This window comes from Megalobrama amblycephala, linkage group LG1, assembly GCF_018812025.1.
Source record: "Megalobrama amblycephala isolate DHTTF-2021 linkage group LG1, ASM1881202v1, whole genome shotgun sequence".
Taxonomy (NCBI): domain Eukaryota; kingdom Metazoa; phylum Chordata; class Actinopteri; order Cypriniformes; family Xenocyprididae; genus Megalobrama; species Megalobrama amblycephala.
The window spans coordinates 63513968-63539593 of record NC_063044.1 but is presented as its reverse complement, the minus strand read 5'-3'; the positions used below and the strand labels follow the sequence as shown (position 1 = coordinate 63539593).

General features: G+C 38.2%; 4 protein-coding genes across 5 annotated transcripts; 1 reads left to right on the top strand and 3 right to left on the bottom strand.

The window, feature by feature from the left end:
- The first annotated feature begins 15 nt into the window (after window positions 1-15).
- On the top strand, window positions 16-6675 carry dhrs7b (dehydrogenase/reductase (SDR family) member 7B). Its single transcript, XM_048208672.1, has 7 exons — window positions 16-77; window positions 2405-2562; window positions 2679-2794; window positions 3014-3224; window positions 5375-5467; window positions 6000-6152; window positions 6280-6675. The coding sequence occupies exons 1-7, from the start codon at window positions 61-63 to the stop codon at window positions 6483-6485; spliced, it is 954 nt and encodes a 317-aa protein (XP_048064629.1). The 5' UTR covers window positions 16-60; the 3' UTR covers window positions 6486-6675.
- Window positions 6676-10387: 3712 nt separating this feature from the next.
- On the bottom strand, window positions 10388-13559 carry tmem11 (transmembrane protein 11). 2 transcript variants are annotated; one of them, XM_048208671.1, is made up of 2 exons: window positions 13413-13559; window positions 10388-11520 (listed from the first exon to the last, which is right to left on the bottom strand). In XM_048208671.1, the coding sequence occupies exon 2, from the start codon at window positions 11511-11513 to the stop codon at window positions 11004-11006; it is 510 nt and encodes a 169-aa protein (XP_048064628.1). In that variant the 5' UTR covers window positions 11514-11520; window positions 13413-13559; the 3' UTR covers window positions 10388-11003. The 2 variants fall into 2 exon arrangements, with proteins under 2 accessions (XP_048064628.1, XP_048064621.1); XM_048208664.1 differs by lacking the exon at window positions 13413-13559 and adding an exon at window positions 12870-13024.
- A 1297-nt stretch (window positions 13560-14856) lies between these two features.
- On the bottom strand, window positions 14857-17160 carry natd1. Its single transcript, XM_048208656.1, has 3 exons — window positions 16895-17160; window positions 16033-16151; window positions 14857-15944 (listed from the first exon to the last, which is right to left on the bottom strand). Exons 1-3 carry the CDS (start codon window positions 16989-16991, stop codon window positions 15828-15830), a joined length of 333 nt encoding a protein of 110 aa, XP_048064613.1. The 5' UTR covers window positions 16992-17160; the 3' UTR covers window positions 14857-15827.
- Window positions 17161-21549: 4389 nt separating this feature from the next.
- Window positions 21550-25081, bottom strand: phospho1 (phosphoethanolamine/phosphocholine phosphatase 1). The gene is made up of 3 exons (XM_048208643.1): window positions 24905-25081; window positions 24481-24512; window positions 21550-23187 (listed from the first exon to the last, which is right to left on the bottom strand). Exon 3 carries the CDS (start codon window positions 23119-23121, stop codon window positions 22270-22272), a length of 852 nt encoding a protein of 283 aa, XP_048064600.1. The 5' UTR covers window positions 23122-23187; window positions 24481-24512; window positions 24905-25081; the 3' UTR covers window positions 21550-22269.
- Window positions 25082-25626: the final 545 nt, after the last annotated feature.

The window sequence follows — 25626 nt, the reverse complement described above, 5'->3', positions numbered from 1 at the left end:
CCTTCGGGCACAGCTGAAATCACGTGATATTGTTGAGTTCCGGATTCTCCATTCAATCAAATGGGTCTCAGCTTTAGGTAGGTCATGTGTCAATATCCCTGCCTGTTAATTTTATGTATTTACAAAACAGTGCATGTAGATACAACAGCCTTTAGAGATAATGATTATTAGAGATACTGAGAAGTGAGAAATGGATTGGTATGTTTTGTGAAAATAAGTTCGGTTGCACAGCGCACTGAAACCTTTATACGTGACTTACTAGTCAGGATAGTTGCTGTGTATTAGTTACTGTACTACTACACATCAGTGAAAACGTGGCTCTGTATTTTCGAAGAGGCTAAGATTTTTGTATTATTATTACGATAAATCAATCACTAAAATGTCTCAACACTTTACCACTAATGACTATAACAGAAGAGTTATATCAGTATTATTTACATACTATTAGAATTTATTGATATTTTAAATTAGCTATTATTTTTTATTTTCATTTTAAAGCTTTTGCAATTTCATGTGGTTTTGTCCTTTTTTATATTTCTATTTAGCTTTATTTTTATTTAAGTTTTAGTCCTTTTAAAGGGGTCATGACATGGATCTTTATTTTAATATTAATAATGTTAATATGAATAATAATATTTAATAATGTTCCTTGAGGTTCACATATAATGTTAAAGAGTTTTTGCACAAATATATATTGTGAAGAATGATATTTTCCCTCATTCTGAACCTCTGTCAGAAACGGCCACTGTTGTGATTGGCTAGCGTCATTGCATAGGAACGCCCACTCGCTATTGCACGCAAGTGTTTTGAAAACAATATCCATACAAAGTATTATGGAATTGTTAACTTGAGGTTTGCATGTAGCTGCCATAATCTTTCACAAAGTCCCTAACTCTGTACCTCGTTTACAAAACAATATGCAGTCAAATGCTCAGAATAAACATAATCCTCCGCCATTAAAAATAAATCATCCACTTGTTCCTGATGCACAGGTGTCCTTATGAAGTGAAACAAGCTGTTTAAACCAGATGCATCAAAGTGAACGTTCTTTCACTCTTCTATTTGTCCTGTTGTCGACAGACTCAAGCACATGGAGTATGTTAGAAATTTAACTGTATCTTTTGCCTGTGGGCGGGACGTATGGTGCAATTATGTAACTATTCGTCGATGTCTTGTTCTGGTGGCAGTCATATGCAAATATATTTGTGTCAAAAGTCTCCACAATATCCAAACAAACCATTTTTGCAGCTTGTTTAAATAAATGCTCCGTGTATTAAAAGGAGGACGTTTTAAGCTATGAAAATTGCTGGATGTTTTAATGGTACAAAGACCTATTATATGTCAAAAGATCATAACCCCCTTAATTTCAGTTAGTTGCCAAGGCAGCATGACAAATTTCCAACTGTTTTTTAGGCTTAATTTTTTCATCAAATATTTATATATTTTTTATATATATATTTTAGGTCTATTTCAATTAGCAAAAATATATTTTTATAAAGCATAAATAAATAAAACAGTGAAGGAAAATAATAATTTTGAACTATTTGCAAATAATATTTGCATTAAAATTGGTACACATGTACTTTTATTTGTATGCCTAATATGTCGAAAACGTAAAACGTTTCTTGTCTCGTCATTCGGTTAGGAATTACATGAATTACATGCATTACTGGATGTTACTGTCGGTTGTTTATCATTTCTATTGCAAAACAGTTGACGTATTAAATGTTTCTCTATGTACATCTTACCTCACTCTCTTTCAAGTTTAAATTCACGATCTGCTTCTGTAAACCCCGCCTACTTTGATTTGATTGGCCATCTCAATCATTTTGACATTGACAAGCGCTGTTAGACCGCTGAGGCAGACCAGACTAACAATGTAACTTTTAAACCTTTTTGTTATACTAATATCATACAGAGCACTGTGTAATGGAGTGCGGCAGAGCAGTGCAAGAATTTCAAATATTGGGTGGGACAGTTTGGCCATTTCTAATTAATGGGAGTGACTTGTCCTCCTCAATGTCTTTGGTGGTTATGGCCCTGATATACATCACAGTAGGGAAGAAAAGCCTATTGCAACCTCTGTTTCATGCTGACTTTAATCTTTTATCTTCACTAGTTCATTTTTTCAAATACAAATATTCCATGTAGTCTCTTAGTGTGAGGTCAAAATATGTTAAAAGAGCCTATTAAATAAATTTACAATAAATTTTTCTGTTTTTCTTTAAAATATTGTTTACAATTTACAGTTCTGTCTCCCATGTAAATAGCATGTAAAAGAGATCCACATTAACTTCAAGGTCAGTGGCGTTCTCACAGAATGCTGCCATGTTACTTCTAGATAAAGATGCTGGGTTGAGATGAGTTTTTATAAATGTAAATTAATACATGCATGTGTGTACAGGCACATGGAGCGTGTGTTAGGTTTAGGTGTTGGACCACTGGCTGCTGGGACTGTCGGGCTGCTGATTTTGCTGAAAGTGATCCAGAGACTCAGACACAAGCAGAATCTACAGGATAAAGTGGTGGTGATCACTGGAGCCAGCTCAGGCCTGGGCAAAGGTTACATGCACATAAACTCTCTTATAATACTTAGCATAATGTCTTATCAATGCCATTTAACTGTAGATATTACATCATTGTTTGTTTAATGTCTTAATCTGCCTTTTCACCCTCAGAGTGTGCCCGGGTCTTCCACGCGGCGGGGGCCCGACTGATCCTTTGCGGACGGGACCAGAAGAGACTGCAGGAGGTCGTTGAGGAGCTGAGAAATAAAAACAATGAAAAAATACAGGTGAAAACCTTCAATCAAATCTGTTACTCTCCTTTTTGGCTGTTCAGTCAAAGTTATGTTATCTTTTATGCCTGTTTAAAAATGTGATTGTGGTTATATAATGAATTCATGGGAAAAATAAGGTGTCATTTATTTACACTAAACAAAAATGTAAATGCGAATGTATCCAATCTTATGTCCAGTCTCTTAACTAGGTTTATTTATTACTTTCTTTTTCAGACTTACACTCCTTGCACTGTCACCTTTGACCTCTCCAGCACATCTCTGGTTTCCAGTGCCGCCAAGGAGATTTTGAAGTGCCATGGTCATGTTGATGTCCTTATCAACAATGCCGGCATTAGTTACCGTGGCAACATCCTGGACACCCAAGTCTCAGTTCAGCGAGATGTCATGGAGACCAACTACTTCGGTCCTGTTGCTCTTACACAAGGTGAGTGAATACGAGTCAAAGAAAGAGATCAGTGAAACTATTATATAGTTTAAATTTGGGGGTTGGAAAGATTTAAAAAAATAAATAAATAAATTGGAAAAAAGGCTGCATTTATTTGATCAAAAATACAGTGAAAACTGTATATATAATATTGTGAAATATTATTACTAAAAATATATGTAAATGTAATTTATTCCTGTGATGTAAAGCTGAATTTTCAGCATCATGACTCCAGTCTTCAGTGTCACATGATCCTTCAAAAATCATTCTAATATGATGATTTGATGCTCAAGAAACATTTATTATTATTATCAATGTTGAAAACAGTTGTGCTGCTTAATATTTTTTTTGACACAGTTATAAAATTTTTCAAGATTCTTTGATTAATTGAAAGTTAAAAAAAACAGCATTTATTTGAAATAGAAATATTTTGTAACATTATAAATGTCTTTATGGCTCGATCAATTTCATGTCTTTCAAAAAAAAAAAACTTTTGAATAGTAGTGTGTGTGTATATACACACACTATATTGCCAAAAGTATTGGGACACCCCTCCAAATCATTGAATTCAGGTGTTCCAATCACTTCCATGGCCTCAAGCTCCTAGGCATGCAGACTGCTTCTACAAACATTTGTGAAAGAATGGGTCGCTCTCAGGAGCTCAGTGAATTCAAGCGTGGTACCGTGATAGGTTGCCACCTGTGCAATAAGTCCATTCGTGAAATTTCCTTACTACTAAATATTCCACGGTCAACTGTTAGTGGTATCATAACAAAGTGGAAGCAATTGGGAACAACAGCAACTCAGCCACGAAGTGGTAGGCCACGTAAAATCACAGAGCGGGGTCAGCGCACGCTGAGGCTCACAGTGTGCAGAAGTCGGCAACTTTCTGCAGAGTCAATAGCTACAGACCTCCAAACTTCATGTGGCCTTCAGATTAGCTCAAGAACAGTGCATAGAGAGCTTCATGGAATGGGTTTCCATGGCCGAGCAGCTGCATCCAAGCCTTACATCACCAAGAGCAATGCAAAGCGTCGGATGCAGTGGTGTAAAGCACGCCGCCACTGGACTCTAGAGCAGTGGAGACGTGTTCTCTGGAGTGACGAATCGCGCTTCTCTGTCTGGAAATCCGATGGACTTGGTTGCCAGGAGAACAGTACTTGCCTGACTGCATTGTGCCAAGTGTAAAGTTTGGTGGAGGGGGATTATGGTGTGGGGTTGTTTTTCAGGGGTTGGCCCCTTAGTTCCAGTGAAAGGAGCTCTTAATGCTTCAGCATACCAAGACATTTGGACAATTTCATGCTCAACTTTGTGGGAACATTTTGGGGATGGCCCCTTCCTGTTCCAACATGACTGCGCACCAGTGCACAAAGCAAGTTTCATAAAGACATGGATGAGCGAGTTTGGTGTGGAGGAACTTGACTGGCCTGCACAGAGTCCTGACCTCAACCCGATAGCACACCTTTGGGATGAATTAGAGCGGAGACTGTGAGCCAGGCCTTCTCGCCAACATCAGTGCCTGACCTCACAAATGCGCTTCTAGAAGAATGGTCAAAAGTTCCCATAAACACACTCTTAAACCTTGTGGAAAGCCTTCCTAGAATAGTTGAGGCTGTTATAACTGCAAAGGGTATGTCAACTCCATATTAAACCCTACGAATTAAGAAGGGGATGTCATTAAAGTTCATGTGCACGTAAAGGCAGGCGACCCAAAACTTTTGGCAATATATATACATATACATATAGGCAACAGATCTTTCTGATTGGCTAATAGCCGTGCAATATTTTAGTGATAACAGCACTCTTACCTTTTCACCGTTTGTATCACTCTGATTGAAGCAACTGTCATGGCACCCGAGCAAATCCACCATCATTTTTACAAATACTACACTTGTTGTACCAAACACTGTAGTTTTAAGAGTTTTTTATGTGAGAATGTCGTTGTTTAGACCTGAAATATGTGACTCATATTTAATCATTGCTCCTATTTTACAGTTTGTTTAGACATTGAAAATGTGTAAAAATGATATTAAATGTGAAATACATTTAAAATTATGTTATTAATATAAAGTATATGTCATTTATTATATATATCATATTATATCATAATATCACATTATTATTAAACGTTATTTTTTTGTCCTGTCCAGCCATTCTGCCTTCAATGATCGATAGACGCAGTGGACATATCGTTGTCATCAGCAGTGTGCAGGGAAAGATTTCAATACCGTACAGATCTGCATGTGAGTATACATACACAACAAAACAGGTATTCAGATGAAAGAAATGACAATGTCTGCCTCAACCCGGATTCCACTCCAAGATAGGTGCTTGAACAAGCTCATTCCCCAAAATGGCTTAATTATCATAGAGATGAACAAAATCAACTGTTTCATTGTTTCTGCACCACTTGAGCCAATCACATCCTGAACAAATGGTCATGAATTGTAGAATGGGAACCATCTCAGACCATCTCAACTTCAACAATTTCATCAGAACACAGCTGTTACAACAGGAGCAACTTCATTTACATTAGGGGTGGTAAACTGTCACAGGATAAAAGGATTGAGATTAGGATGTTCGGTGTTCATTCCGACTCAGTTAAACATAAGGTGCTACATGTAATTTGTCACTGCTACGCTGCAATAATCTTCATTGAGATCTTCAATGTCCTCATCATTTTTTCTTACACAGGTGTTTCAAAGAATTTTCTTCATGAATAAAACCATAACAAGTGATCAGGTTTGCTTGCATATCTGTAATGTGTTCTGGCAGATGCTGCATCTAAGCATGCGACGCAAGCCTACTTTGACTGTTTGAGGGCAGAGGTCGACAGGTTCGGCCTGCAGGTGTCTGTCATCAGCCCGGGTTACATCAGAACAAACCTGTCCATCAATGCAGTCACAGGGGACGGCTCTCAATATGGAGGTGAGAGAATGCTGTTCTTGAGTGTGAGTTATGAAATATATTTTGGAATATTTACATGTGCGTCCAAAAAATACGTATTTTAATATTAAGAAGTTTTTCTTTTTGTTTTGTACTTTTGGGTTTGAAGTAATGGACAAAACCACAGCAAAGGGGTGGGATCCAGTGGACGTGGCACGTGCTGTTCTTAAGGCAGTCTGTCACAAACAGAAAGACGTCGTATTGGCCGGGCCGCTGCCTACTGCAGCCATCTATCTGCGTACACTCTGGCCTGCTCTCTACTTCAGACTGATGGCTTCACGGGCCGTGAAAGAACAGAGAGTGAAAGAAGAATAAGAGAAAACAGTATTAAAAAATCTTTGAATCTTAGCCAAAAAGTGTAATTTGTATGCTAATGGAATGTATTTAAAGGTGCCCTAGAACCAGTTTTTACAAGATGTAATATAAGTCTAAGGTGTCCCCTGAATGTGTCTGTGAAGTTTCAGCTCAAAATACCCCATAGATTTTTTTTAATTCATTTTTTTAACTGCCTATTTTGGGGCATCATTAACTATGCACCGATCCAGGCTGCGGCCCCTTTAAATCGCGCGCTCCCTGCCCCCCGAGCTCTCGACTATAATACAGTGCATTTACAAAGTTCACACAGCTAATATAACCCTCAAATGGATCTTTACAAGATGTTCGTCATGCATACTGCATGCATGCATCGGATCATGTGAGTAAAGTATTTATTTTGATGTTTACATTTGATTCTGAATGAGTTTGATAGTATGCTCTGTGGCTAAAGCTAACATTACACACTGTTGGAGAGATTTATAAAGAATGAAGTTGTGTTTATGAATTATACAGACTGCAAGTGTTTAAAAATGAAAATAGCGACGGCTCTTGTCTCCGTGAATACAGTAAGAAACGATGGTAACTTTAACCACATTTAACAGTACATTAGCAACATGCTAACGAAACATTTAGAAAGACAATTTACAAATATCACTAAAAATATCATGTTATCATGGATCACGTCAGTTATTATCGCCCCATCTGCCATTTTTAAACAACTGAGATTTACACAAGGAGGAAACAATGGTGTTTGAGACTCACTGTATGTCATTTCCATGTACTGAACTCTTGTTATTCAACTATGCCAAGGTAAATTCAATTTTTGATTCTAGGGCACCTTTAATAGATATTTAAAAATGAATTGAAACATCCCTGATCTGTGAAAAACACAACAGCAAAATGACCAGTCCTTAGATAAGGAGAACAAACATTTATCATACAAGAACTAAATTTTGTCTATTTATATTGTACTGGATTAAATGGTTTGTTAATTTATTGTCTACTTGTTAACCCTAATTTATTATGAAATTAATTTTCCACTCTATGCACCCTGTTGCGTGTCACCTTTAATTGCCTACAGTTATAAATCATCACATTTCTCTTCGTAGTTTCCTTTTGGCTATCACTCATTATCATAATGTTCTGGTGCCCCTTATGCTAACATGAAGTTGAATTAATTTGAACATTTAATGATTTATGTTTTAATGCAGTTTTTCACCTGCCTTCTGTCCTAAATAGGTCTCCATAGCAACAAAAAAACAAACAAAAAATAAAAACAGATGTGAAGCATCACTGCAGTCTGCAATGAGCGCATCATGATAATCTGGTTATGACAGATACTAATGACTCATTTTCGTTTGGTAGTGATGCACCACACATTTGCAGCTCTCAATAAGATCCTGGGAAATGGATGTGCATGATTGAGCGGTTGTGCTTTGGAGGAAAAACAAATTCTACATTTTGTATTAACTGACATATAAAAGGATACTTTTCCTCAAGAAACCATGATGTTGGTTCATGAAAACTATCCATTTGAAACTTGCTTCCTTGATATATATATATTTTTAAATATAGAACATTCAAAAAAGGTGGAGTTTGCAATACCAGCCCAGGTGATTTTAGTCTCCAAATAATGTTGGTGGAGGAAACTCGGCAGACAGATCTGTCAAGGCAATGTTATTTAAATGGTGTTCAAATGGTCAGTCTAAACAGAGGAAAATTTACTGCCACATTCAGTCTTTCATTTCCACCGATTCACATCGCGCAGATTTAAAAATATGTGGTATTTTGCCCAATTATTTTTCCACAAGTTTATCTTTCAGATGCCTTAAGATTATTTACGCATTCTCAGTTTCAGGCCTACAGTTTCCTTTGAAACCCAGTACAACATTTGAACATCACATAGGAACACCGTTTAGAACTGTTAAATTCCTCTACACTAAATTCCACTACTACTTTTTTTATATTTAAAAAAAAAAAGCCCTATTCCGGTCCCCTTAAAATCCTGCACTACCTAAATGAGATCTGTTTTAGTTTCATGTTCTCTCTCTCTGAAAAAGCCTTTTTTAAAATAGATTCACCTTCTGACCTGAGAACATTACGTTCTCAGGTCAGAAAGTGAATCCATTTTAAAATCCATGAATCCATTACGTCATGAATTATAGTAGTATTATACACTGATGAACCAAAACATTATGACCACCTGTCTAATATGCTGTTGATCCTCCGTGTGCTGCCATGGACTATATAAGACACCAGAGGGTGTCCTGTGGTATCTACCACCAAGACGTTCAGCAAGTCCTGTAGGTTGCGAGATGGAGTCGCCGTAGATCGGACTTTTTGTCCAGCACATCCCACAGATGCTTGACTGGATTGAAATCTGGGGAATTCGGAGGCCAAGGCAACACCTGGAGGCTTGAGATAATCAGCCGTGGCACCAGGTGCATACGGTCTGCCATGTTTAGGTAGGAGGCATGTGTCAAATTTATTTCCACATGAATTGCCAGACCCAGGGTTTCCCAGCAGAACATTGCCCAGAGCATCACACTCCCTCGACAGGCTTGTCGTCATCCTACTGTGCATCGCTTTCCCAGGTAAACAGTGCAATCGTACACAGCCTTCCAAGATGTGAAAGAAAGCAGAACTCAGCAGACCTTCTTCCACTGCTCCAAAAGATCATTAAAATTTTGTGTGACTTGTGCCACAGTAGACCTTCTGTTGGCTCGGACCAGACTGCCTTTGTTTGCCTCATGCATCAATGAGCCTTGGGTGCCCAACACCCTGTCGGGCCAATTCTGTTGGCAAATTCTCACCACTGCTGACAGGGAGCAACCCACAAACCTTTCAGAGATACTCTAACCCAAGTCAACATAACATAACAATCTGGCCCAACTCAAAGTTGCTCAGATCTTTATTCTTGCCCATTTCTCCTGCATCCAACATGTTGATTATGAGTACTGATTGTTTTCTTACAATCTGATCTACCCTGACTATAATATGTGGCCTTGTTAGGAGATGATCAATGATATTTGCTTCACCTACAACTGGTCTTAATGTTGTGGCTGTGTATCAGTGAATATCTTTGTACAATTCTGGTAAAACTGAACAATGTTTCAAAATGCCATTTTCAAGAACCACTAACAAAGAGTTAGGATTTTCTAATGTGGCTTTAAGAATGATGAGCACTTACTCCTAAAGATGAAGTGTTGACCAACTGCAGAGAGGAGAACTGTTGGAGAAACCTGTATAACTTTTTTTTTTTTTCTTATTTTCCAATTCTTCCGAGCAGAAATGACACAAAAACACACAAAATAAATACTGACCCAATTTAAGTCCTACCATTTTCTCTTTGAATTTCCTGTTTTAGATATTATACTCTACAATATGGAAATAAAACATATCAAATGACTCCACAGGCCAGATGCAATTGTAAAAACATAAACAGTGTAAACATTATTTAACATGGTGCCAATAATACAAAATACCATTTGCAAACTATATCTCTCACAATTTCTCTGCAAATAGGCTGTGAATAACTAACTGTTATACTGAAGTAAATATCACTCAATTGGACTGGTTTGTTTGCAAATTCAAGGAATAGTAATATCCCAAAAATGAAACATTAAGTAACAGCAATATATAGGTCTGGAACAGCATGAGTAAATGACAAAACTTCAATTTTGGGATGAACTATCCCTTTCAGATGAGTTCACATTTACTTATCTTTTATATTTATTTTTCATAACTTCATCAGAAGATTCGGATTTATACTGATCCATTACAAAGCGTGGCTTGTAAAATAAATCTGACTGCGAGCTCTGCATGAAGTCTACAACTCATAAGTGCAGTAAGAATGAATCCAAGCCCTTGAGGGTCAAAATAAAGGTCGTCAGAGATACCAGTGAGGTTAAATCTCCTACTGTTTAATGAAAAGGTGACGCACCAAAGGCAGGGTACAGTAAAACTACACAGAGGGAGAAAAGAGAGGATTCAAAGGTCATTCTTAAAACACATCTGTCTGTCCACCACACGTTCAGTCCGACAGGTCGCTGCCTGGGTGCGGAAGCTCCGTGTGGGTGGCAGGTGACCGTTTTGGGGAGAGCTGCGGGACGAGGAAGGGGCTGGACAGGCGCAGGGAAGGAGGGCTCAAGTGTACTGGTGATATCACTTTTAAAGTACAGAGGAAAGGGGAAGATTCATTCAGAACTATAAGCTCCCCCCCAACCCTTCCTCTCATCCATCCATCCATCCGTCCGTCCGTCCATCAATCTGTCCAATCTTTAACTGGTTGAAATCAAAAAGATGAAAAATCGTGACAGAGAAAGAGCCTCGTCTCCTTTTGTTTTCGAACACTCTCACTGTCGGTCCGTCCGTATGTTATTGTTTGGTGTGTACGTGTGTGTGTATCTGCCAGTGTCGGGTGTTTAGTAGTGCTTCTCACCTCCCTGCCGTGTGTTTGTGTGTGTGTACGCGTATGTCAGTATCTGTATGCGTGTGTGTGTGGATGTGCCATAGCGCTCATACAGCGTACAGTTCGTAGATCCTCTTGGCACAGTACGCCAGGGCCGCCAACGCTATCGTGTTGTGCAGTCTCTTTCTGTGCACGTCGTCCCGTCGAACCAGAACCACCGGCGTAGAGGAGGTGAGCGTGTGCAGGGGCAGCCGCGAGAGCTTCTGACTGTCGTACTCTACCTGGTACTTGCAGCAGGGGTCGAACTGCCAAGAGATGCCGTAGAGCGCGGCGCAGGCCAGGCTAAGAGCGCCAGCCGGCAGCGCCACATAACGGGAGTAGTCGGCAGGAAGGGCGAGTGGCGTCAGGAGGCATGCGGCCCCGGCCAGAACGGCGGTTTTGTGCAGGCAGTTTCCCACGGCCACCCAGCGGGCTGTTTCGTCTCCGATGCGCGTGGGTTCGATGACGATGTAACGGTACTGCGCCTCCAGAGCCTGTTCCAGCTCGTACTCGAACTGCTCCTGTGCATTCTCGCCGTTGTAGATCTCGTGGACGATGTAACACTCCGTCGCCGCCATCACTCCCCTTAAGAGAGAGAAAAGAGAAAGAGGAAAAAGTGAGTTCTCCAATCCAAATGAATTCAGATTTCTAAAAGTTCTGTTTATATGAACCCTACAACGATGCAGTGACATAATTGCCGTTTTTGCCTCGATGACATCTGACATGTGTCAGAAGAGCTTTTTTTTTGCAAATATTTAATAAGCAATATTTAGCCTCCTCCACTGACCAGTTTGCAAGATCTAAATAAACATGCACATCCTGGCACTGTGCATTTTTTAAAATTCTGATTATTTCAGGTCTACATCAACCCTTTCAATACAATCGAAACTTCGGATCGAATGAGCATCTATGCTTTCAGCCCAAATGAGCCATCAGTCTGATTTTTTTTGGTTGCATGTGAATGTAATTGTTGAGATTTACTCTGAGGCAAAAAGTAAAACTGATTGGACAAGACAGCAAGAAGTGTTTATAATCCAGTGAGTCAACATTGCTTCACAGGGGACAGCATTTCCTGTGCTAATTTGTTTGCCACATTTTTCTAAATGGATTTAAAATGGTAAAGCTGCTTAAAAACCTAAAACTGACTGTATATTCCGGTCTTGATTCGACACTGTCTGTCTCGCGTTTTCTACATCAGCCAGACCATCTGCGGCCTGGGTTCACACAGGGGAACAGGAAACTTTTGCGCGATTTTATTTGAAGGGAGAAAGCTTAGGGTAAATTTTCAAAATGTACAATGAAAGACAGCTTGGTCGTGTATAGCTATTATCGGCTAGCTATTATTTTATAAAACACTGAGCTGATAACAAACTCGATAAAGTCAGGCGAGAGCGGTGCGCCTTTTGCAACGGTTAAAATTAATTTAATGCATACTGTCAGTTTAACAGGCTGTGCATTAAAATGACATTTTTGGTAGCGCAAAAAAAAGACAATTTCTTCCTGTTTTCAAGACATTTGATCGAAACATAATATGACTAAACTTAGTATAACAACTCGAAATGCCTGCTAACTGTACATATCTCCTTGAAAGCCGCTGTCATGGGAGTTAAGCGCCTATTTTAACGTGTTCCTCTTTTGTCAAAATGGGTAACACATACTGCAAAATCAATATCAAGATTTCAGATGTAACTGCCATAAAATTACATGTTTTGCTGCTCTCTGCACTGCTAATCAGTTGAGGGACCCCAGAGTCAGTAAGCTAATCAAAACAACACATGAGCTCTATTCAGACAATGTTTTTTAGTGTTTGTGGATGCACAAAACGCCAAAAGACCTGGTGTTTTAACGATGGGAAACTAACTTAAAATGTGCATAAAGCCTAAACATTTCACGTCACGTATTATGAAATAATGACAGGTTTTAGTCTAACTGACCTCTCCCTGTTGACTGGGACACCGCGCCTCCTTCCCAGCGACGCCATCTTGAAAAAGCAACGGACTAGACTTGACGCAAAACTTGTAGCGGTGCACTATGGGCAATGTAGTCCAACACTTCTGCTCTAACGCTTTCGAGCATTTGAAAGAGACTACAAATCCCGTGAATATGAATTTAGTTGAGGATCCTACCACCTGAACAGAATCTGTAACGACATTAATGTTTGCTTTATTTTGTTAAAGACAGATGTTTTTATTTTATAAATGGGACACATTATTTCATACAACAGACGACTAATTGGTTTTGATTGCGGTTTGATCCTCGAGACTATATAATTTATGTTTTTGAATAGCGGAGGTGACCAATCGAAAGCAAGGACAACACTATGGGGCTTTTAGTAGGACAAACCATTCCCACAGCGTATGCGAGCGTTGCACAAAGAATTTGGTCTGGCGAAATGATTTAACTGTTTTGTGCTGTATCCAAAACTTTCGGTCATGTAATGAACGTGGATGCGATGGTATTGCAGAGAAGGCACTCACCCATAATGTGGTCGGTTCTCGTTTATGTAGTGAGTCCCGTCCTCGTACGGCGCTGGTGCATAGGAGAGAGGGGGAACCGTGTTATAACAACTACAAGGTGCTCGCTAACACGTGCAGGGTTTGCGCTCTCTGTCTCCCCCAGTAGTGATGGATTGCATAACATAAAAGCATTAATTAATTCGATATCTGTGCATTAATAAATTCGAGAGAAAAAAATGCATTAAAATATTGTAAAGAAAGGGAACTAAAAGCAAAGCTTTTCACGCAATCGTTTTATTCGTCCTAAACCTCTAAAAGTGTTTAGGTATTGTGTCATTGGACTGCTGGAGTGGAACAATAATGTGCATAAAACATTTTGTAAATTGTAAGATTTTACAGAAGAAAAAAAAAACTCATGAAACATTAAAAATTGCATTTAGTTACCAAGTCACTGAAAATGTACTAGTAAAACCCAAATGGAATAAGACATGAATTCACAATTAAGCTATTTAAAGATACATAGGCCCGGTTTCACAGACAGGGCTTAGATTAAGCCAGGATTAGGCCTTAGTTCAATTAGGATATTTAAAGGGTTAGTTCACCCAAAAATGAAAATTCTGTCATTTATTACTTACCCTCATGTTGTTTCACACCCGTAAGACCTTCGTTAATCTTCAGAACACAAATTAAGATATTTTAGTTGAAATCCGATGGCTCCGTGAGCCCTCCATAGGGAGCAATGACATTTCCTCTCTCAGGATCCATAAAGGTACTAAAAACATATTTAAATCAGTTTATGTGAGTACAGTGATTCAATATTAATATTATAAAGCGACAAGAATATTTTTGGTGTGCCAAAAAAAAAACGTATATAGTGATGACCGCACCAAAAATATTCTTGTCGCTTTATAATATTAATATTGAACCACTGTACTCACATGAACTGATTAAATATGTTTTTAGTACCTTTATGGATCTTGAGAGAGGAAATGTCATTGCTGGCGATGCAGGTCTCACTGAGCCATCGGATTTCAACTAAAATATCTTAATTTGTGTTCCGAAGATGAACAAAGGTCTTACAGGTGTGGAACGGCATGAGGGTGAGTAAAAAATGACAGAATTTTCATTTTTGGGTGAACTAACCCTTTAAGCCTTGTCTGTGAAACCAGGGGATCATCATTTACTTAAACCCTCATGTCTTTCACACCTGTATGAATTTATTTATTTTGTGAAAAAAATTACAACATGCTGATATATTTTTTTCTATGCAATAAAATTCCATTTTTTGTGGACTCCAGCATTCTTAAAATTCCATTTCACAGAAAAATGTCACAGAATGACGTGAGAGTAAGTAAATACAACATTGATGAATGCAAAATATTTCAATAATAATACAAAACTTTATTCAAAAGTACACACAATTAAAATGCATCATACTTATGAGCATAAACACTCATAAACCAAGTTTTATCTCAAATTTTTTATTCAAAACCATGAATAGTAATATTAAGAGTACATAAGTGTGTAAAAACAGATGAGTTTCAGGCATCTTTAGTCTGTATTACATCATAAACTGACGTAACAGAGCTCAGTTTTACTTGAAAAAGATGACCTTCATTATCATCGCCAGGAGTATCAATGGATGTTTGTCAGCACAGAATATGCCTTGCAAACAACCAATCTCGCTCAAGGCAGATCATCAACTGACTTTTAATGAGACCCCTGGGATATATGAGAGTACACTGATATTCTTACACTCATACTCAGTTATTCATACATACACATTCAACCACATGTAACAGAATCCTCTATGCAGAGGTGCTTTATTGTGTTTATAAAGTGTGCATCCTGAGAGGTTCAGCCCTGCGAATATATGGGCAGGCGATTGTCTCCAGAGTCTGAGCTCTTCACTGGCCATAGTATACACCGATACACACATGCAAAAGCACAAAATCAGCCTAGAACATGCACAGAATAAAATAGCCGTTTCTGACGGGACAGTTACATTGGGATGTCCCTCCTGTGCATGTGGGAACACAAGTACGCGTGTATCTCTCTCTCGTGAGCACCACTAAATCTGAAGGCGTAAGGCCAGAGAGGCATACGGAGTCTAGCGTCGCTCTTATGACCATATCAAACAGCTGATATTTTGAGTTCATAATGCGTGTCATAGTCTCTCACTTCTCTAGATTGGCTTGAAAGTCTGCTTAAATTACTGGGAGATAAGTCCACACTCTTAACAGTTTCACGGCTTTGTAGTTTCAGATCTCTCCCCTCCTTCAAATCGCATTCACTCTCGCTCGCTCGCTCGCAAACGAAAAAAATAAATCTTTTGTGGAGTTTCAAGACCAGTCAGACAGATTAGGGACGCCCAACAGATACCCATCCCACCCAATCCCAAATCATCCTATTAGAATCAAGAGATCCTCGATGCTCTCAATGGAGGATGCGCTCCAAGTAATGGGGGTGAGGGTTTTCTTTGACGTACTTCTGGATGTACCAGCAGGTTAAATGGGCTTTCAGATCCTCCTCTACCACGAAGTCCATTGCAGCCTAGCAAAAACAAAGCAAATTATAATGAACAACACAATATCATTGTGCAAAAACCGGTTCACATTGAGCTTTAGTAACCTTCTACAACCTTGGCCAGGTGTTTGGCAATCTCGCGTCCTCGGTAAGCTTCAGGAACCTCGGTATGCTGCAGATCCACCGTCTTCTTCCCCACATATTCATACAGCAGAACAGCCCTATCATGAGAACCTTTAATATGCAACAGAATAGATGCAAGTCACCATACAGTAAACAATGTAATTCGGCTCAGTCAAACAGGATGCATGTCGCTTTCCGGGGAAATGGTCGTGGGCTGGGTTTATGTCTCTATGAAAGCGTCATTTCTTTGAATACAAAGCCTTTATTTTCACGAGAAACCCCGCAAGACTGTTCTTGTAAACCTCTGCTGTTCCTGGTCTTCTACACACTGACAGAAACGAAACGACCTGGGTTTGTTTTGTACAGATAGAAATCAGAGGCGATGATGGAACAGGAAGTAGCCTAAAAACAAAGTCTGGATGGGATGGCTAGCAACTTAGCTATTGATTCAGCAAGAGAAGAAGAAAACAAAGCTTGCATTTGAGCAAATGCACAAACTGTGGCTAGTGACAGGAGAGATTTAATGCGTCAAAACAATCAAAACCGCAGCATTCATCGGAAAGATAAAAAAAACAAGCTGGTGGTGTGTTGAAAAAAATAAATAAAAATCGTCCCAGCGAAACAACTAGTTCATGTCATATTCAATTAACTGCTAAGATCAAAGCATGTAACGACATTTACATAAACAACAAGGCAATTGTTATTGCTACATCATTAGCACGGATTCTGTTAGCATCTAATATGTTTATCGTGTTGAGAAGCGAAATACAATAAACAAAAGGCACATTTTTTTGCAGGCGAGAGCACGGTGGTTCGTCCTCCTCCCCCATCTCGTTATCTGACGCATTACTGACCGTTCAGTCGGATGCTGAATTGTCGTCTTTTCTTGTCGTGCTCCACTCTGAGAGGAGTGTTGATATCGAGGACGTTTATCTGTGCAGCCTGGGCCATAGCGACTGTGAGTCTGCTGCTGTCAGGGGGGAGCTGTGTGTCACTGTGCCACGGCTGATTCGACTGCGATCATGAGAGGCGCATTCATGCCTCGCCGAGGTAAGGACGAACATCTGATCCTGCAAAAACACGCCATCCACGGAAATCAGCTGTGAAGTCACGTGCTCGCGGCTGACCAATGAGGAAGGACGTGTTGTTTTAATACGCGCGGTCTCGCTATGCGGCCAGCAGGTGGAGATGAATGTTTGATATTTTGCAATGGCATGGGAATTTTTTTAATAAACTATTAGAATGTATTGCAAAGGTATTTTAGAGAAAATCTATCTATCTATCTATCTATCTATCTATCTATCTATCTATCTATCTATCTATCTATCTATCTATCTATCTATCTATCTATCTATCTATCTATCTATCTATCTATCTATCTATCTATCTATCTATCTATCTATCTATCTATCCAGGAAGGTCCCTTTGAGATACAGTATCTCTTCTACCTGGGTAGTCCTGGTCAAGATAGGCAGCAGAGGACAAATTAATGAAGAAATACATATCACCACACAATGAACAAACATAAAACACAATTTTCTAACAACAATACAAGTCCTAGTTAGATATTAAAACATGTACACTGTACAAAAAGACTTTAAAATATTTTTAAACATAGCAAGAGATGGTACGGATTCCATATGTAATGTACCTTGAAGTTCATTCCATACATATGGAGCATAATTAGAAAATGCAAAACGACCTATCTCTGTATGAAAAATCGGCATCTTAAGTAAGAGTTTATCTGTTGATCTGGTATTATAAATATTTGTGCAATGTGTCAACAAACTAGATATATGCTGTGGTAATTTACCCACTAAAGCTTTTAAAATAAAAACTAACATATGTTTTTTTCTCCTTAAGGGGAGACACTACAGGCAAAAACACTGTTTTTTCAGGCACCTGTCAATTTTGAGATTTTGCACTTTTTGGCTTTTCATAAAGTGTTTTTTCAGACTGGTGGAAAGAAAACATTCAAAATACACTTTTAAGTGTATATTTTATAGCACTTTATCTATAGATTTCAATTACAGTAAATATCTTTAAAGGCCGTTTTCTCAAAATGAGTTTTTTCTTCTGCTCTGAGTCAGATATCTCCACTTCAGCAGAACTTACATACACCAAACTTTACAGTTTTATTCTTATCTATATTCTGAAGGTTTTTACAGAGGGATTTGTTGATATATAATTTGCCTGATTTTATACAACATTTTATTCCTAAAAAAATGGTGAAAATAATTTTTTTTTCTGGCTGTTGATAGTATTTTCTGATTTATGGAGTGATAAAAAGAGATATCCAAAATGTCCTCTGTAAAAGCCTTTGAATTTAATATGTCCAAAAAATTAAACAAGAATTTTGAACTTGACGTCATCCAATATTCAGATTTTTGTTCTAGAAATGTATGCAAATTAGCGCATATTTAAATAATATTTAGATAACAGCTCATTTGCATATTTAAAAATAACATTTTAGAAAACTTGTAATACAAAAAATGTTTGCAATTTTTAATGTAATCAATCAGCTGGGGTAGTATGGTGATATCTATAAGTAAATTTTTTTACCCTATTCACCGAAGTCCAATTTGTCATTTCATATAAATTACAATGATGTATATGGACCAGTAACAAATCGTAATAACAGAATGATAGACTACATCCAATTTTTTCAAAATATTCTGAGATGCATTCATATAAATTATATCATAATAGTCCAATACTGATAGAAGAGTACTTTCTACTAAACGTTTTCGAACAACAAAAGTTAAACATTTTTTCAGACGAAAATAAAAACCTAACGTTGGTCTCAATTTCTTTAAAAAAATTCTTTCATTTAAAATGTGATTTTAATATGATCGATTAGTTTAATAAATATACAAGATTTATATAACCACAAAATACTTAATTGCTGCACTGTCAACAGAATAAATGAAGATTTCAGATGCAAAAGCCTCTAAGTGCCCTCTGATATTTTCTTCTAAATTGATCATTTTTATCAAGCTTGTATGTTTATGTTCAGTTATTCCACTTTAATGGCAATGAAAATGACCTATTAATTGCCATTAAAGTGAAATTACTGAACCTAAACTTACGAGCTTGATAAAAATAAAAGAAAATTTCAGACTGCACTTAGAGGCCTTTGCATCTGAAGTCTTCAAATAATTACTATTATTATTATTATTGTTGTGAGCAAGTGCAGGTGGAGAGAATTTGGGAAGATTTAAAGCAACACTATGTAGTTTTTCAACCTTAAAGTAATGTCTCTAAACTTATTTCAGTGGTAGAACAACTCTTAAAGGTGGAGTAAGTAGATTTTCAAAAACTCTGTTTGGAAATTGAGTCGGCCAACACCAACAATAAACGTCTAACCAATCAGCATTAGGGGGCGTATGACGATTGAGGAGAGAGGAGGAACAAGAGGGAGATTTGAAAAAAGAAAACAAAAACTGCAGAAAGAGAGATGGGACACAATACAAAAGAGCTCAAAAGAATATCACTGGAATGAAGGTTTATGACTGGGCAAGCGCTTTAGGACCGTGTTTATATTAGAAAAGCTTTCCAGCGCTGGAGAGAGCTAAGAGGGAAGGCCTGAAAACAGACATGGAGGCTGCTTTGATTCCTTCTCTTATGAGTAACACGGATTTGATTAGGGTGACCAGATGAGATTGGCTGAAATTCGGGACGGGGGGGGGGGGGGGGACCAAACATATTTTTATTCAAAGATCAACAGTCTGCCATTAGTCTTTAGTCTGCCACAAAAAAACAACAACATTAAAATCATGAACTCAAATGTCATTGTGAAAAGAAAAACAACAATGACTGTTGTAAGTAACAGTGCATAAATCAGACCTTTCTGTATAGCCTAACGCTAATAAGCTTAAACAAAAATAACGAAATAATTGTTTAGTGAAGTATTTTTTTGTACACAGTGCAGCGAACAATCAATCACTCCGTGTACGCGTGCATCACTGTCCTCCTCGCGGCTGCAGCAACTTGCGCTCTCTTCATCAAGACTTAAAACATGCATATCTAAATTCGCGCCTAGCCACCTACGGTATTTTTTTAAAACTTAGAAAAAAGATGCTGCAGCCAATGAGCAGCCGGCGGGGGCTGGTTGCAGGACGACTCAACCTCCACAGACAGTTTTTAATGTTTATCAGACAATAACTTCTCAAGATTTTGCTTTAGTATAATTTTCGGGACAATTAGGGCCAGATTTTTTCGGGACATCTGGTCACCCTAGTTTTGATTGTCTGGTGCTGCTGTGCTGTTGGCGACTAACAATGAACACTTTGTATTTACTCTTGTGTACTGTACATTCGTTTTTTGTACTTCCTTGTCGTTAGTTCATCAGCCGCGCTTTATTTTTCGTGAAGCATTTTGTTGCGCGTCAGCTGTGATAAACAGACATCCAATCTCGCATTGCATGTGTCACAGTGGCCAGATAGTGAGAGTTTTGCAGATAGACTACAGCACACCTGACAATCGCTAGAGAATGAGGTGTATAGAGTTATTGTTAGTGCACTCGCCTCGCCTGCCAGACCGACTCGGAGCAGGGTGGTTAGGATTGGAGTGTGAGTTTTGGAGGCGGAGCAATGAAGAGATGGCTGGGTTTGTTTGGGTTGATTTCAAATATCAACAATGTCCAACAGCATTTTTCAAAATCTACTTACCCCACCTTTAACCGGATGAATTCTACTGCAGCTGCTACCTGAGCGGCCTCCTAGTGGCTACAACCACACTCTGCAGGTTTCATGTTCGGGTCGGTACACACAGCCCCGCCCATCCCCTGCCATGCCTGCCAGTGGAAGACTGCGACCTGCTTTACAGCATACGTCACATATTTTACTCGTAGCCTGGGTGGAGATAGACAACAGCTAACTATATGAGACTAAATGATCTAATATGCAAATCTCAAAACCAACGCCATGGTTACTTTACCTGGTTCTAAACAAGGTTTCTCATTTGCCGGTTCCATCAGCTTAGTCAACAAATTCACATGTATTGCGCTGCCCACGGGGAAGCTTATACAGCCATAGTATTTATGACACTGATAACAGACAATTGGGCTTATCAAAAACATGGGGAAACCGTTAGCAAATGTTCCATTGCTTTAATAGATTGTATAATTGGACATGGTCTGTTTAAGGCGGTATTATTATTATTATTAATTTAATTTGCAAAGAAATTGTCAAAACCACAAGGGTGACCATCTCTTTATCACGGCTGAATGAATGCAAACATAGGCTGAATTCTAATAAATGTTCATGTTTTTATCTGATTTGTTTGCTTGTACATTTTCTTATAGTGCTTAAACATTTATTTTGCCAAACTTATTTTTGTGCTATTTAGTCAGATTCTGTATATAAAAAACATGCATTGTGAAAAGTGCTACACAAGTCAACATGACTTGAGTTGATTCTGAAATTTTATTTCATTGTGTCTATAGATATCCTGTAAGACACATGACAGGTGTTGGGGTGATGGGGTCAAAACATACTGAGACACAGACTTGAGTAAATGGCTTTATATCCATGCTGGTGAGGTTCATTTATCTCAGATCACATCCAAAGTTCACAGACTTTGCATAAGAAACAGGAACAAACACACAACCAAACACAGGTTAAAACAACTTCAGCACATCCTGCAAACAGAGGATGGGTTCAAGTTTACTAATAAAATCCATAGCATACAGTACAATATTTCAGTGGCGAATACTAACAATTTGAAGTTATTTCTCATTTAGAAGATGATCATTTTAGTATTCTTCACATAAAAAATCACTTATGGCACCTTTCAGATTCGCATATTTAAAAACTACAAAAAACAAAACAAATAGCCTATATTTGGATTTATGTGTGAATGACACCACAAGTATGATAAAAAAAATAGTAATAATGCATTTAGGGAGAAACTCTACTGGCCAGTGTTCATGTGAATGCAATCAGAAGAAAGAAAAGTCTAAAACCATACACATATATATTTATGTTCATATCTGTAATTTTGAATATACTGTAGGTGTGCACAAAGCTTTTAGGCAGCTTGACATTTTAAAAATACAGTTAGTAGTAGTGTTATTTGAACCGCACACAGTCATCAACTGCGGGTCTTATTATTAAAAGATCCTTAACGGTTTGGCAGTTTCAGTCAACAGAACTGAGTTGATGCATATTTCTCAAAGCCAAGAGTTTGGAATGTAACAAGAAATCTGTGAACATATTTCGAGCCTTATTTAGGGCCTCTCCAATATCTTCCTCAGGGTGTTGATGACATCCTCTCCACTGTTCCAGGGCACCACACTTGCCTTGAACTCTCCAGGTTTGGCTTCCTCCATCTCCTGAATCAGTTTATGCATTGGGAAGTCCCGGCGTGGGAACGCTATATCGCCCGGTGACAGTGTGAGTGATGGGCAAAAGTCATTGGCCCCATCGCCCACGTACAGAACCTTCTGGTAGGGCCGTCCGCCTCTCTCACGCATGCGCTGGGCCACATACTGCCTTACCACCACTGCCTTGCACATGTTTGCTGGGCACCGCAGGCACTCATGGGAGTGGAAGGGCTGAAGCTGCAGCTGGCCTTTGTCATCAAAGTGAGCCGGGTTGGTGAAAATGCGCAGAAACAGTGGGCGGAAGCCTAGGTGCTGCAGCCACGTCTCGATGAAGACGCTATTGGCGTCAGACACACAAACGACTTCAAAGTCCCTTGATGGCTGGGAGAGCAGGAAATGCATCAAAGTGGGGATGCCTGGGCAAGGAGGGAGCTTTTCCACTGTGCTTCGAATAGCTGCCGGGGTGATGCCCTGTTCAGCAAGGTAGGCCAGCACACGCTGCATGTACTCATTATAGCGGCCGGGACGGTAGGTGTCCTTCAGCCAGCCGGGCAGGGCTCCACCAGGCGCCACGGTAACCATAGAGTCGTCGCTGCACTCATCCACCAAGGTCTCGTCAAAGTCAAAGAATATAAGGAAACGCCTATCGTTAGGGGGCGGAGCCTGAGCTCTGCTTCTCTGTTGGTGGTGCTCCTCTACTCCTCCAGGGGGATGGGGTGGGGAAACGCAGCAGTTGAAGACAGAGTCCCGCATCATGGACAAGAGGGGAGAACAGCACAGATGTCTTTTTCTTCTCCGTTTTATGCTCTTTTTGCTCCTCCTCTGCAGAAGAAAAGAGCAATGCATTTATGCCACATCTTCAAGCAGACAAAAGAAATGTAAAAGCAGCAGCTAGTAAAAGCAGGAAGGAAAAACAGCAGTCAGCAGTGAAGTAGACTGAAGTTGTGGTCAGAATTATTTGCACCCTTGGTAAATATGATCAAAAATGAAAAACTAAATCTGCATTGTTTATCCTTTTGATCTTTAATTCATAAAATTAGCAAAAATCGAACCTTTCATTGAAGGACAAGAATTGAAACCACAACTGTAGATAAAACTTTAACCCCAATATTATTAAAATAATCTTTTTCAAAATTTAGATCATTTCAAATAAATGTCCAGCTGTTGATGTTCCTAAGGTTTTATGACTTATTACAGTCTTATAAAAGCAGTTCATTGCAGAGTCTCCTGCTTCCATTTTCCATTTTCTTATAAACTTGGCACAATATGGTTCTACACTGTCAGATACAAATGTCAAATATTTATTTGAATATAGACAAATATTGAATGAATGAACTGAGACTACATTATGGTTTCAATCTGATTTTCTAATAATGCAATTATCTTTTGAATTGTCAAGGCAGTTAGAAAATATGGTTAACAGTAATATATATATTAGTCAAACCAAAAGTTATTCAGATATTTTTGATAATATTTGATATATTTTTACTAGTGGGTGCAGGACACTATAGTTCATTTATGTTAGTGAGGATTGCAAAATAAAGTAAACTGTGACATATTATACCCAAAAATTCTTCCTACAGTGGACTACCAATAAAACTGATACAAATTTGGAACCAAAAATTATTCAGATATTTTGACCTGACCATGTTTTGCTTTAGTGTTATCTGACATAATTAAGATTAATTGTTTCTGACACAGTTTAACTCTGAGATCTTGTCATATTTTATTATATATTTTTTAAACTATGGTGAATAAACTTTATATATATATATATATATATATATATATATATATATATATATATATATATATAAATAATATTTATTTATTTTTAAATATACATATTCTGTTTTTTTTTTTGTTTTTTTTTACATTTTAATTCATGTAAAGCCTTGATTAAATTTATTTATAGTAAACGATAATCTCAAATATAAATATATAAACACATATACGTCAAGAACATTCTAGTGATCATCTGATTCATTTTAATGTGGAAATGTTGCTGTTTTAAATGCTAATATCATGGGACATGTTTTGTCTGATGTCAGTGAGTCGATTCACAGGAGTTTTTCTTACAGACTTCAATATGATGATGATGATGATGCAACTCACCTGTTTTCACCTTCAGCTCGCGCAGTGTCAACCTGTAACAGACAAATACAGGACAGTATGTCTTTACGTTGACCAAAGTCACTTAGAAATGTTTTCAGTAAGCGAGAACAGTCTCGTGCATAGTGTTCGTTCACAAATGAACACGATAAGTTGATGACAGCGTGATTATATGTGTCATATTCTAATAAAAAACAGTTACGCAGCAAGTTTCTATGACCTTGCTTTCACTTTACATGCATTACAGAACAGATGATGCAACAGATGATTTTGGTGCGTTTCTCAATCTATTGCTTCAAAGTCCAGCAAATCATTAAGTTGCAAATTATTTTCAAATATGGTATGTTATGTAAAGTAAGTCCACAGGATATAATTATACACAACAGGTCAGGGCGCACTGGAATTGCCAAGTAAATCAGCAAATTACCTTGAGCTGTTCAGATGTTCATCAGATGTCTATCTCTGCTTACAGCGTCTGCCAGGCTGCACAAAAGTGCTGAAGATGCACGGTCCGTCCCTGCTTTATGGAGCCACAGTGACGCGCATCGGATGGCCACGCCTCTCATCCATCACTGTATCCAAACACCACTGACACTCCACTGTACCACCATTTGTCGTCTGTGCAGTGTTTGATTATTCAGTTTCTGTAAAGCTGCCAGTTAGACTTACACTTGAAAATCTTAAAGCACTGTTTACAAGGTTACATGGGCCATAAACAACGAAAACAATAGGCTGACTTTTTTGTGCATTTTAGCAGGGCAGGTAAAAATCTGAACCAATAGAAAATAACCTTAGCGTTCAGCCCTGATATATTAAAGGCACATAGCTAAATGTGACATTTATTACAATGGGTTTATGTGAAGATTGTTTTAAGTTCACATAAATTAAAAGTGGTTATATTTCTAAAGCTTATTAAATGTCTAAATTGATAGCTTTCAATTATACTGTAATGTTGAACTGCTTTAATTAATGGCCAAAATTGAGAGAAAAAAATATATCCATATAATAGAGACATCAGTAGCACAGTGCTTTTATAGTGCTTGGTAAAAAGATGCCATTAAACATATTTATATTCTGTCTTTATGTTGTTTCTACGTTATTTTGGAGATTAAATGTGAAAATATTACAATATAAATCATATTTAAAATA